This window comes from Neovison vison, chromosome 1, assembly GCF_020171115.1.
Source record: "Neovison vison isolate M4711 chromosome 1, ASM_NN_V1, whole genome shotgun sequence".
Lineage (NCBI taxonomy): Eukaryota > Metazoa > Chordata > Mammalia > Carnivora > Mustelidae > Neogale > Neogale vison.
The window spans coordinates 207,812,229-207,825,333 of NC_058091.1; the positions used below are offsets into that span (position 1 = coordinate 207,812,229).

The 13,105-nt window shown below is 38.2% G+C and overlaps 1 protein-coding gene across 2 annotated transcripts in view; it reads left to right on the forward strand.

Moving 5' to 3' along the window:
• EDIL3 (EGF like repeats and discoidin domains 3) overlaps positions 1-13,105 on the forward strand; it is a 410,169-nt gene that overhangs the window by 188,707 nt on the left and 208,357 nt on the right. For both annotated transcript variants that reach the window (XM_044266049.1, XM_044266057.1), the window contains one exon: positions 2,202-2,330. In XM_044266049.1, the coding sequence (XP_044121984.1) occupies positions 2,202-2,330 (129 nt within the window). The remainder of the gene's footprint in view (positions 1-2,201; positions 2,331-13,105) is intronic.

The following is a 13,105-nucleotide window of genomic DNA, read 5'->3' on the forward strand; positions in this document are numbered from 1 at the left end:
AAAGAATTTGTAAATTGCAAGGCACCATCAAATATGAGGGAGGAGGGAAGAAATAGAAACTGAGAAAGAAAAGGATAGATGAGTTCTGTGGCATGCTTTGCATCTTTTAGTAGTGGAAGAAATCTGATTCAAGTTGCCACAAAACTGATCATCAGTGTTGCACCTTCTTCCTTTCTTAAACATTGGCTGTGTACCATCTTTAAGACAGGTGTTCATTAGTTTAATTAACATATACTGCACAACACAAAACTGGCTACTTAAATCAATATATTGTTTTTAATTGATATGAAGGTATCTGGAGGAAAATCACAGGTACACTAATTTCTTTTCACTTTTTGAAAGTTAAGTCCTATCAATAAGGTTCAGACACAATAGCGTTGCCACATTGTTTTCTATTTCCTGCATATTCTTATTAGATTCTACAGCTGTTGTATTTCATGAAATTTTAAACTGGAAGAAACTGAGTTTCAAAGATAGTTGCCGGAGAAAGGAATCAAAATTTAAGTCTTGACTCAATGCAAGACAATGTTGCCCAACTCCTAAGTGCTTCCTGTCATTAACATTCTGTCACACTGTTCAAAATGATGATGGTCAATTGCCTCTGTCTCCATAAGTCTTTAAATGGCTTTGACAGATGCTTAAGGAGTCCTTCACCTTTATACGCTTCCAGCAGCCTTGCCTCAGGGAGCTCTCGCCTAGTTGCTTTAAGTTGCTACTGTTCTTGTGCCCAACCCTATCTCTGCCCCCTACTCTCTGCTAAAACCACTTGCTCCTTTTCTTGACTAATTTTCCTTTAGGACTTAGGCATTCACCTTTTCATGCATAATGAGACTTTAAGTACTCTTCTTTCTTTTCTAATATGCACATCTTAACTTTCTCTTCAGTGGCTTTTCTTTCACTCATAAATGTCTCTTTGGTTAAACAAAATGAAAAAGACAAAATTAGAGAATACTTTATATTTTTCCTTGGTCTTCCTTTACCTTCCTTCAACTTCTCTCTTCCCTTCCTCCCAACGTCCAGTCTGGATTCTTACCCGAGTCAATTAGCATCGTTCAAAGAAGTCAACTGTAAGCCACCTGTAAGAATGTAAGAATTAGAGATGCAAGAGATTTTGGGGGGAGTAGAAGCAAGAGAAGGTAGGATGAGCCTTCAGACTTTGACATAAACCTGTCACTTCCAAAAAGAGAAAAGGAAGGAAGGAAGATGGTGTAGAAAGAGCTTTACTCTTTCTATAGTTAGATAGGACTAGCCCAGGTCTACACCCACATAGTGCTAACAGCTGGTTTTCTCCAAAGGAGATCAGACACCACACTTCTATTGGCTGTCACAGGTACTGCGCTCTGGTGAGGTTACACTTTCTCAAAGCTTAAAATGACTATGAGCCTGGGGTGTCTGGATGACTCAGTTGGCTAAGCTGCCAACTCTTATGTTCAGCTCAGGTCATGAGCTCAGGGTCGTGGGATCAAGTCCTGTGTCAGGCTCTTCCCCGAGCAGGGAGTCAGCTTGGGATTCTCTCTCCCTCTCCCCATTCCCCCTGTTTTCCCCCATATTTGTAACTTGATGAGCTACTTCTTATAGACTGGCAAAAACCATGATTCACAGAAGTGTGCCCCACTACAAATCCATAAATAACCAATAAAAGTATTGCAAGAAGGTATCCACTTCCCTTGGACTGCGTGGTTACAGTCATTTGCAAGTTTATGCTGTTTTCACCAGTAGCTTTATAAAAGCTCTTCAGTGTTCATCACTCCAGAAATTGCTCTTCAGTATTACTTTTGAAACATGCAGAAGATATTTTACAATTCGGAGAACTTAATACCAGTATTTTACTCAGTGCTAATATTTCTTCTTTGACTGCTTAATGTGCATCACACACTGTTCGGGTGTTTTATATTTGGGAATTCTTTTCATCTGTGTATCATCACCCTTTGAGATAGATTCCTTTAATACTGACATTTGACAGGAGGTGAGATTGAGCACAGAGAGGTGAAATAAATCCTCCAAGACCATACGGCTAAAAAGTCAGGAAGTCATGCTTCAGTCCCAGCCTGTTAGTCTCAGAGCCCCGCCCAACGGCTCCATTTCCTACGCCGCTAATATCCAGAACACTTTTCTCTATAAAATTGTTAATTGTGAAAGGTTGGCCCAGTATCTCCTTTCAAGCATATGCATAATGCAGCAATTTTTCTTCTGTCTTTCAGGTCCCTGCATCCCTAATCCGTGCCATAATGGAGGAACCTGTGAAATAAGTGAAGCGTACCGAGGGGACACATTCATAGGTTACGTCTGTAAATGTCCTCGAGGATTTAATGGGATTCACTGTCAGCACAGTAAGTCATCCATAGTCGTTGTGCTTTTATTAGTATTGATTGCGAAGTATACAAGTCATTATCATTCTTGTTGGTCATAGACTGATAGAAGCTTCCCGCAGCAAAGAACCCTGAGACTTGGCTAATGCTGCTTCTCTCCCACTGAATATATCACATCTCCCACTGAGGACTCCTGAGCTATGTTTCACTCCACCCAGTGGTGTATGGGGCTAGTAGTTTTGTGCTCTTTTTCATTATTCTCCTACCACACTTGCAAAATCTTGCCTTTTACTTTAAACTGATGTCTGCCTCTTTCTTTCATACTTGTCCTGCAGCTATACTCTTCAGGCTTCCCAGATATTATTCTGTTGATGAGGCTCAGAGATATAAAAGAAAAGAAAACTGTCTACCCGGCCCTGTCTATTTGCCAGTTCCCTCCTTCTTACACAATGGCATTTTTAGTGTGAAAATCTTTGAAAGTTCAACAGATATGTTACCTGCATTTCTCTCTTTTATCTCCATTTTTATTTACCCTGGGAAGTTAAACGAAATAGGTCTGCCTGTGATGCTGTCTTCTTAGAAGTATGGCTCAACATAAATGCCAAGCAAGTGGTTAGGGTCCTTAATGGCTGACGGGGGTGCAGCAGGGAGGCCACTGTGGACAGTGTGCTATCAGGGCGGGCTGTCACTTAGGAGCCGAGTCTTTTTTCTTTTTTAATATATTTTTTAATATTTTAATAAACATATAATCTATTATTAGCCCCAGATATACAGGTCTGTGAATCGCCAGGTTTACACACTTCACAGCACTCACCATAGCATGTACTCTCCCCAATGTCCATAACCCCACCACCCTCTCCCTGCCCCCCTACCCCGGCCCCCCTCAGTTTGTTTTGTGACATTAAGAGTCTCTTATGGTTTGTCTCCCTCCCGATCCCATCTTGTTTCATTTATTCTTTTCTTACCCCCCTAACCCCCCATGTTGCATCTGCACTTCCTCATATCAGGGAGATCATATGATAGTTGTCTTTCTCTGCTTGACTTATTTCGCTAAGCATAATACCCTCTAGTTCGATCCACGTCATCATAAATGGCAAGATTTCATTTCTTTTGATGGCTCATAGTATTCCATTGTGTATATATACTGCCTCTTCTTGATCGATTCATTGGCTGATGGACATCTAGGTTCTTTCCATAGCTTGGCTATTGTGGACATTGCTGCTATAAACATTCAGGTGCACGTGCCCCTTCGGATTACTACGTTTGTATCTTTAGGGTAAATACCCAGTAGTGCGATTGCTGGGTCATAGGGTAGCTCTGTTTTCAACTTTTTGAGGAACGGGAGGCAAGTCTTGAAGGCTGGAGAGGATTCTAATGAGAAGGAGGGGAACAGAGGAATGGCACATGGTAGGAAGAATGAGGAATGAATATATGAGCTCTAAATACTGGAGGGATGGTGAAGACCGTGGTGTTAGGGATGAGTAAGCTGAAGCTTGTTGTATCAGCCAGAGCCAGATTTCCAACCACCAGCCAAAAACACAGAGTACCTCCTGGCTCTGAGATGATAGGAGCATAATGTACTTTTCTGGAGACTTGCTATCGCTGGGAATTTGTAAAATTTCCACAGAAGGCTGTTATAGTACAGTGGCATTTGTGCTCCTTACAACAGACGCCTAAACTGCTTGTAATTATCTCTAAGAGCTCCGATCACCCACGAGGAGCTGAGAGCTACTCATTTTTCTCAGACGGGGCCAGAATCAAGGCTGACTCTCCCTTGTTGTGGTGTCCTTGCTTGGCTTTCGCACACAAACAGCTCACGACATCCCCAAGGAGATAGGCATGGGAGCCCAAAATCTTGGCTGCCTTGACATTCACTTAATCCTATGAAGAGAATATTTCTAACCTTACGTATTTACAAATCTTTGTAATATGGTGTCAGAGTAGTGCCCAGAGGAAGACAGTCTGGCCACCCAGCTAAGCACCTTAATTTGGAGCCACTTGCATCCAATACATATGTACCTTTACAGAGGAGTCCCCCTTCTAAATGAGAGCAGAATTTTCTTAGTGGGATGCTGTCCAAAGTTCTGAAGCAGGAATTTTTTCCAAGGTCCCATTATCCTAACTTTTTCTTGCCTATGCGGCAGGACTCTAGGAGGGAGAGAGTAAGGGTATACACAGGTTCATACCGTTAGAAATCCTTAAGACAGTATTTAGACAGCATGTGTAGACACTAGTATCACTTAAATATTTCCTATTGACTAGCTCTGTACAATCCTAACTACTGCTGTTATCAGTATGAGGTTAGGGCTAGTCCTTAAACCAGAGGTCGAAAAACTCCAAATCTAAGTTCCAACTAATAATATCTGTACAATCGCACAATATTATTTTCACATCTCTCAGCCTTGTTTTCTTTATATTGTGAAGAAACATTTAGTTTCTATTATCTTTAATAGTTTAGAAATCCCACTGAAGACATTTAGTTACCATTTGATTATCCTAGTATAAGGAAGTTTGCTCTGGCCAAGGTCCTGGGGAGGTGTCTGCCCGCCTCTTACTCCCACACGAGGTTAGCTATGAATGCTTTCAAGAGAACCGTCAGGTTTGAAGAAATAGAACAATCCATTCTTGGCCACCCTCTCCATGGTGGAACATCCAAGTCTTTTCTCTCATACCTTACACCATATTCAAATAAGCTCATTAATTCACATAATTTTGTTGAATTTCAAGGCTTATTTTGAAGCACAAAATAATTATCTCCCTTATTGCACCTGGTTCCCCACAAGGCTTTAAATCCATGTTAGGAATTGCCCGGGAAGCCTGAGGCTGAGAGATTCAATGCAGAACTGGGATTTTGTGTTCTCAGCAAGCTAGTCCCTATTCTCTGAAGTGGATCCTTATCAGAAACAGAGAATGGAGGGAAAAGGACTGGGTTCAAAATCAGAGACCTGGATTTAGACCTGACCTTTACAGTTATTGGTTAAATGACCTTGAGCCCGTTGTTTGACCTTTCTGCTATTGAAGACATACAAATTGAGGAATTGAACTAGAGATGGATGGTCTTTGGTTCATCAAGCTAGGAGAGTATTATAGCTAAATGGGTAGCTTGCACACTGTACAAAGGTTATCAAGCCATTCTCTTTATGGATGAAATTGAAAAGAATTATATATTGGGAAAACAGATTTAGAAGTTCTGGGAGCCCCAAAAGCTTTTTTAGGTAGGAGAAACAAAAAAGCAGCTCGCTCGCTCTCTTTTTTAAACAGCTCTTTAATCGCTTGTAAGAACTGCTAGGTATTTGGTTTAATTTTTTCACAGTGGTAATATTCTCATGGCCCAAATGTGCTCGAGAACCTTGCTGCTCAAAGTGAGAGGTCATATATCAGCCTTGGCTGGAAGCTTGTTAGAAATGTATTTTATCAGGACCACCTCACATCAGCTAAATCAGAACTAGCTTTTGTTTTTGTTTTGTTTTTTTTTAAATGATCCCCAGTAGACTCCCACACACATATTGAAGTTTGAGAAGTACTGCACAAGGCTTTCAGTAGCTGAAAGTAATCAGCTTGCAGTTACATAACTATGTTATAGGCAAAATATTTATCGCTTTTGCAAATCAAAACTATATTGAAAATCAATGAAACTAAGAAATGTACCAATATAATATGAACATTTCATTTGGAAAAAGGATGGAGAAAAATTCTTCAGGCATCCATATATTGGGGGGATATTAATTTAGTTCTGTGTGGCAGAATGTGAATTAAGTATCTTTGGGAATATAGCTAACTAGTTAAAGAATTTTTAAGTTTCATGATATAGGAGTGATAAATACATAATTAATAGATTTACTTTAACAACTATTTTGTCAATATGTTACAGATTAGGGAAAAAATGTTTCCAGTGCCAGCATTTATATTATCTACACATGATCTTTTTTTAATTAATAGATTTTCGTTTTTAGACTACTTCTGGGTTTACAGAGAAATTAAGCAGGGAGTTCTCGTTTATCCCTCCACCTCCCTGCATAGTTTATTCTATTATTAACATTCCATTAATATGGTATATTTGTTACAATTGATAAAATGATATTGATACATCATGTTTATCTAACATCCGTAGTTTATATTAGGGTCCACTTTTTGTATTATACAGCTCTATGGATTTTGGAAAATACATAATATCATGTATCTACCATAGCCTCATAAATAGTTTCACTGACCTAAAAATCTGTGCTCTGCCTAGTCATCCCTTCTTCCCTTGCCAAATCCCTGGCAACTACTGATTTTTTTTTTTAATTACCTCTACAGTTTGCCTTTCCCAAAATGTCATGTAGTTAGAATCCTAGAGTGTATGTGGCTAAAATAATATAGTATGTACCCCTTTCAGACTAACTTCTTTCACTTCGCAATATATATTTAAGGTTCCTTCATGTCATTTTGTATCTTGATAGCTTAAAAAAACTGAATGATATTCCAATTTATGGATGTGTCAAGTTTGCTTATTCATTCACCTATTGAAGAATACCTTGGTTATTTCTAGTTTTTTGGCGGCTATGAGTAATACTGCTATAAACGTTCGTATGCAGGTTTTTCTCTTGTCCTGCGTGACATAGTTTTCAACTCACTTGAGTAGATAACCTAGAAGTGCAATTTCTGGATCATTTGGTAAAACGATGCTTGAGAGTAAGAAGCTTCAAACTGCCTTCCACAGTGGTTCTACCATTTTGCATACTTACCAGCAAATGGATGAGTTCCAGTTGTTCCATATCCTCACCAGCATTTGTTTTTACTGTCAGGGTTTTGGATTTTAGCCATTACATGTGCATTTTTGATCATGAAAGTAGCAAAGGTTAAAATTTTATAAAACTAATAATGATTCATATTAATTTTTATATGGAATTACCAAATTATACATGTTCTTAAAATACCATAGAATAATGTGAAACACACACATAGACATATATATGTGTGTGTGCATATATATATATATATATGTGCATGTGTATATGTGTGTGTATGTAAATTATAGGATGAATTGAGCACCAAAATTATCTAAAGGTTAGACTTTTGGAAGATATTTTTATATATGCAGTCTTATTCTGGGAGTTGCATTTTGGGCTGGCTGGAAGTAATCACATTTTATTTGTTGCCTAGGAACAAATCTAATACCTTAGGAACGGACAGTATCTTCGTTCCCAGAACTCCTTGTCCACATTACTACTCAGAGCATTCTGACCATTCTTCCCTATGCATGCGCAGCTCCCAACCTTCAATTCCTGTTAAGCACAAATTTTCTTCATTCTTATTTTTCAAGGAAGGAGAGCTGATCTAAACAGGTTATTTGTCAGGATCAGATGAGAGGTTTGAGAACATACTTTACATATTTTAAGGGGTTAACTATCCTTACTGGGCTAATATTTTAAAATATAATGGGGATTCCTGTAGGTCTTTATTTTTTCCCTTCCTTTGAAAATATTTTAATTCTAGTTTTGTTAAGAAAAAAGTGAGTGGTGGGCAAGGGGAAGCTCAATTGCAACTCTATGCTTTTCTATAAAAATTCCTCTCAACATCCTTAATTCTTATAAGTTATTATTATTTTTTTAAATTACTCTTTCTAGTTTTAGCTTGATGGCCTCTTTATTTTAGCTTTCCATGGGAAGAGAAGTTTCCCCTAATAAAGTATTTATTTGAAAACTGTTTGGAACATTTACCTGAAGTTACTACTGACACCTGCAAACTATGTAACTACACTAGCTAAATACAGACCTCTAATCAGTTTTCCAGAATAAACTTATCTCCAATCCCAAAAGATTTTCCGACTGTGGGTTGAAATTTCAAATTGTCCTACTCACCGATGACTTTACAGGTCAGTGTTAGCTACCTCAATTCTAGAAACCAGAGGTTCTCAAACTTAGTGTGCATCTGGGAGTACAGATAAATATTCAGATTTCTTTTGCTCATCTATAGGTATTCCAATTTAATCCATATAATTGTGGACCCAGGTCTGACTCTTAATAAATATGCTAGTGAAACTAATGCAGATGATTCTAGAACACTGATTCTCAACCGTGCTGCACATTAGAATCACTTGGGGACCTATGAAAAATACTGATGCCTAGCTTTCACCCCAGAGACTGTGATTTAATTGGTCTGGGGTATGGGCTAGGCATTAGGAGTTTTAAATCTCCCCAGATGATTCTAATGTGCAAACAAGGCTGGGAATCAGTGTTCTAGAACCATACCATGAGGAATTACTATGCCTTAAAAATCTAAGCAGAGAAATACTTAAACCGAGTTTGGGATACACAAACATAATACCACATTAAATGTACAATCATGCAGCCTTATTGAATTTTGTTATTTTCTTTTTCTTTTTTTTTTGTTTGTTTATTTATTTGACAGACAGAGATCACAAGTAGGCAGAGAGACAGGCAGAGAAAGAGGGGGAAGCAGGCTCCCCGCCAAGCAGAGAGCCAATGCGGGGCTTGATCCCAGGACTCTGGGATCATGACCTGAGCTGAAAGCAGAGGCTTTAACCCACTGAGCCACCCAGGCACCTCTGAATTTTGTTATTTTCAACCATTTACAGCAAGAATTGATTGAAAGAATCAGACCAGAGAAAGATATTAGGTCACTGTTCTTAAAATATGTTATCCCTTAATCTTTCAGATTTCCAAGGCATTTTAATTTTGGTGTTTTCACCCTTTTCAGGAGCCTTACAAAGAGCACTGTCCTGGGAGATATATATATAATGGACATTTACACTATTCAAATATGGACACAGTTTGTGATTTTTGCAATAAGATACATACATATTCAAACTCAAAATATTTAAAAATTGCTACTTTTAATAACACTTAAACATTCTTTTTTTTTCTGTTACTTATTAAAAGAAATTTGATTGTCAGGTAAACAAACTTTAGACAAAAACACATTAAACAAATTTTGCCAGAAGGTTATACTCATGAAAGTGGTGTATTTATACTAATAGACCCGACCTTTTAGAACTGATTGACTAATGATTATATAAAAGGATCTCCAGGAATAGAGGTAGTTCCACAAATACAATTAAAAAAAATAAATTTTTTTGCATGTAATCCAAATTTCCCAAGCTTCCCAGCTTATGCTCTTAACATTGATTTCCAAATTTCTGTTCTCTGAACTACCATTGTCCACCCCAGTAACCTGTGTAAAGCCTCGTTCTCTCCTGAAAACTTAACCCAATCCTGTGACTAAGTAATTTATTTATTTACACATTTGACACTTTTTTTTTTTGGAGCTTACTTACTATTTTGCCAGGGTGCCAACATGTGCTTAGGAAAGAATAGAAGCTCCCTGACTCTGCAGCTGGTCCCATCTTGAAAATACTGCTAAGCAGTAGGCAGCTCTGTCTTCTGCTGGTGGCCATCCAGGCAAATGATGTGTTCCCTGGGGCTTTATACACACAGCTGCCCAGACTAACTGCTCTTCCATTTAGGGCTCAAACTGACACCTCAGGGGCCACACCTCTCTTACTCTCGTCTCAATCATTTTTCCCAGGGAGACTTTTTGCAGACTCATTTCATTTTAATCAGTTATAAAAGCAAAAGCATCTGTGCACATTGGCTCCAGAAGGCTCTGAAGTCTTCTCAGCCAACAGATATATGTTAACTCTTTGTTCTGTGCCAAGTATGTTCTGGACACTGGGATACAGCACCAATCCAAAATAACCAAGTCCCTGGTATCATGGGACTTCTATCGTAATGGGGAAATGGGTAATAAAAACTATGATGCATGCATTTACCTTATGGCCCAGCAATCATCCTCTCGGGCATTTATCCCAGAGAAATTAAAACTTAAGTTCACACCAGAATCTATATGTGCGTGTTCTTAGCTGCTTTATTGGTAATAGCCAAAAATAGAATCAGCCCAGATGCCCAGATGAATGGTTAAGTAAACAGTTGTATATACATACCATGGCATACTTACCACTCATTAATGAAAAGGAAGGAACTGTTGATACAACCAATAACTTAGATAAATTTTCAGGAAATTAAGCTGGGTGGAAAAAAAATGCCAATCCCAAGAGAATACATACAAGATGATTCTAATTATGTTAACTTTTTGAAGTGACAAGATTTTAGAAATAGAGGACACATTAGTAGTTTTCAAGTGTTAGAGGAGAAGAGAGGTAGCTGAATGTAGTTAAAAGAGGATATGAGATACCTTTGTGGTGTTGGAACTATTTAGTATATTGACTGGGATGATAGATGAGCAAACCTACATATGTGATAAAGTTGTATAAACTTACATTTATACAAATGCATAGAAGTAAAACTGGAGAAATCTGAGTAAGATTGATGTAGTAATGTCAGTATTTTAGTTGTGCTTTTATATTATGGTTTTGCAAAATGTTAACCATTGGGAGGAGCTAGGCAAAGTGTACATGGGATTTCTTTGTATTTATTTTTACAAATGCATGTGAATATACAATTATCTCAACAAAAAATCTCAATTAAAAAAGATAATATAATGTTATACTATGCCAAGTATTGACGTATATTATAAGGGTAAAGACAAAGGGCACAGGTGTTTGTGTGCTATTGTAGGCATGGCCAAGAAAGTTTTCTCCCAGCAATTGACATTTGAGCATAGATGGTAAATGAAGTTAGGGGGCTAGGCAAGTCAAGAGAGGAGATAGCAAATGCTAGAGTCGTAAGAGGGCTGTATGGTTGGGAGTATGGTGAATATTGAGGAGAGGGATGGAAAAGATCATGGAAGACCTTATAAGCCTTAGGGAGAAATTTTTATCTGATTGTAATGTGGAAGGACACCTTTGAAGGGTGAAGAGCAAGAGGGAGTACACAAACTGACTTCTGTTTGGAGAGTGCCTCCGACTGTGTTGGAGGCAGGAGTGGAAAACCTGAGACCAGCTGGTTTAGGAGACGATAACTAGGTCCAAGGTGGTCCTGGGGACTTGGGAAGAGCTGAATAGTATTCAGATTTGGAAAATAGTTTGGAGTGGATTCCACTGGGATTGTAAATATTTGTTTTTTGCTAATGAATTGTTCAGATACATGATAACCTTTCTTACTTTTGCCATAGACTAGGGCAGTATAATACATTGTAATAATTTTGAGCTCCTGGGTGGCTCAGTTGGTTGAACATCTGACTCTTGGTTTTCACTCAGGTCATGATCTCATGGGTCTTGAGAATGAACCCCACATGGGGCTCTGCATTCAGTGGGGAGTCTGTTGGAGATTAACTGTCTCCATCTCCCTCTGCCCCTCCCGCCTCAAATAAATAAATCTTCAAAAAAATTATGATGTTACAATTTTTAGTATGCCTTGTTATTCACATTTGTTTCTAGTTTTTAACAGCATCATTAGCATAGACTCTAAACTTTTAAAGATTTAAAAAGAGAAGGGAGAATGAAAACATGTTAATACTGTTGTTCCAGATGTCTCCTTTCCAATGAAATGCTATAGAAGAGTTACCTATACCCTGTGTCTCCTGTATGCTCTGTAATTACTTAAAAAACATAATTCTGATTCTGATTCTGATGACTTCTTATACTTCCACTGTGTCACTAATGCACCATTACCCGTTATGACATACTCAAATAACTGTGCTATCTCTACATTGTCTTTAGGCCATTTTCAAAACAATAGCCAAGGTGATCATTTTAAAACACAACTCATTAGGGCAAATCCATACAACCCCACCCCCACCCCACCCACCTGTGGTTTCATAGTTCCCTTGGAGTAGAGTCCAAAGTTGTAGAGCAACCAAGAGACTGGCCGTCTCTGACCTTCTCTCCAACCATGCATGTTCCATCACGCTGATTCCACTTTGGTCACACCATTTTCCTTGCCATCTGCAAACCTAGCAAACCTACTTCCAGTGTGGGGCCTTTGCTTTTGTGTTCACCAAGCCTCTCTTTCCTAGATAGCAATGAGGCTTGCTCCCTTTCTTACTAGATATTTGCACAAGTGGTAATTCTCAGAGTGCTCTTCTCCACCTGACTTGAATAAAATGTCATTCTGTAAAACCTTCCTCTACCATCTCTGTAATCTCTGCTTCTCTTATTCTCCTTTATTTTTTAATTTTTTTCTTTTTCTTTTTTTTTAGCACTCCTCACCATCTGACATGTTATGTATTTATTTTTTAGTGTTTTTCCTGCCTCTAAAAAGTAAGCTTCCTAAGAGTAAAGACTTATTTTTTTACTTTTTCCTCTTTTTCAATGCCTAGAAAGTTCATAGTAGATGCTTAATAAATATTGCTAAATAAATAAGTGAGTAACTGAAACTTTAATCTGTTAACCAATCTGCCATCAATGTATCGTCTGCTAATAACATGTCTTCCATGATGTTGGGCTCTGTGGAAGACAAAAATCCAAGAAGCTGTACAAAACAGTGTATGACTTCAATAGCTGATGAAATTAATATGGAGAAAAGCACTGCTTCATTTGACAAAAGTCCTGTGGCCAAACAGTTTTGGGAACACCATACATTTTTTCCTCCTTTTGGAGATTGCCAGTGTTCATTAACTTACTGAAAGCTCTGGCAAGCTGGCAGTATATAAAGAGTGATAGAAACACAATCATTAGATGATTTTAAGAACTTGTTTAATGTTGTTTAACTCAATTACCTAAAAAGATGGGAATAGGAGAGTGGGAATAGCATTGAAAGCTCAGATGAAGAGTCTTTAGACAAAGAAGAGAGGATAGATGAAAACTAAGTAAGGTAGAGCCATGGGACGATGCAGGAGTTACAGTCAACTGAATGGTGAATATGGATGTGCCAAGTGGTGTGAGGTTGAACATC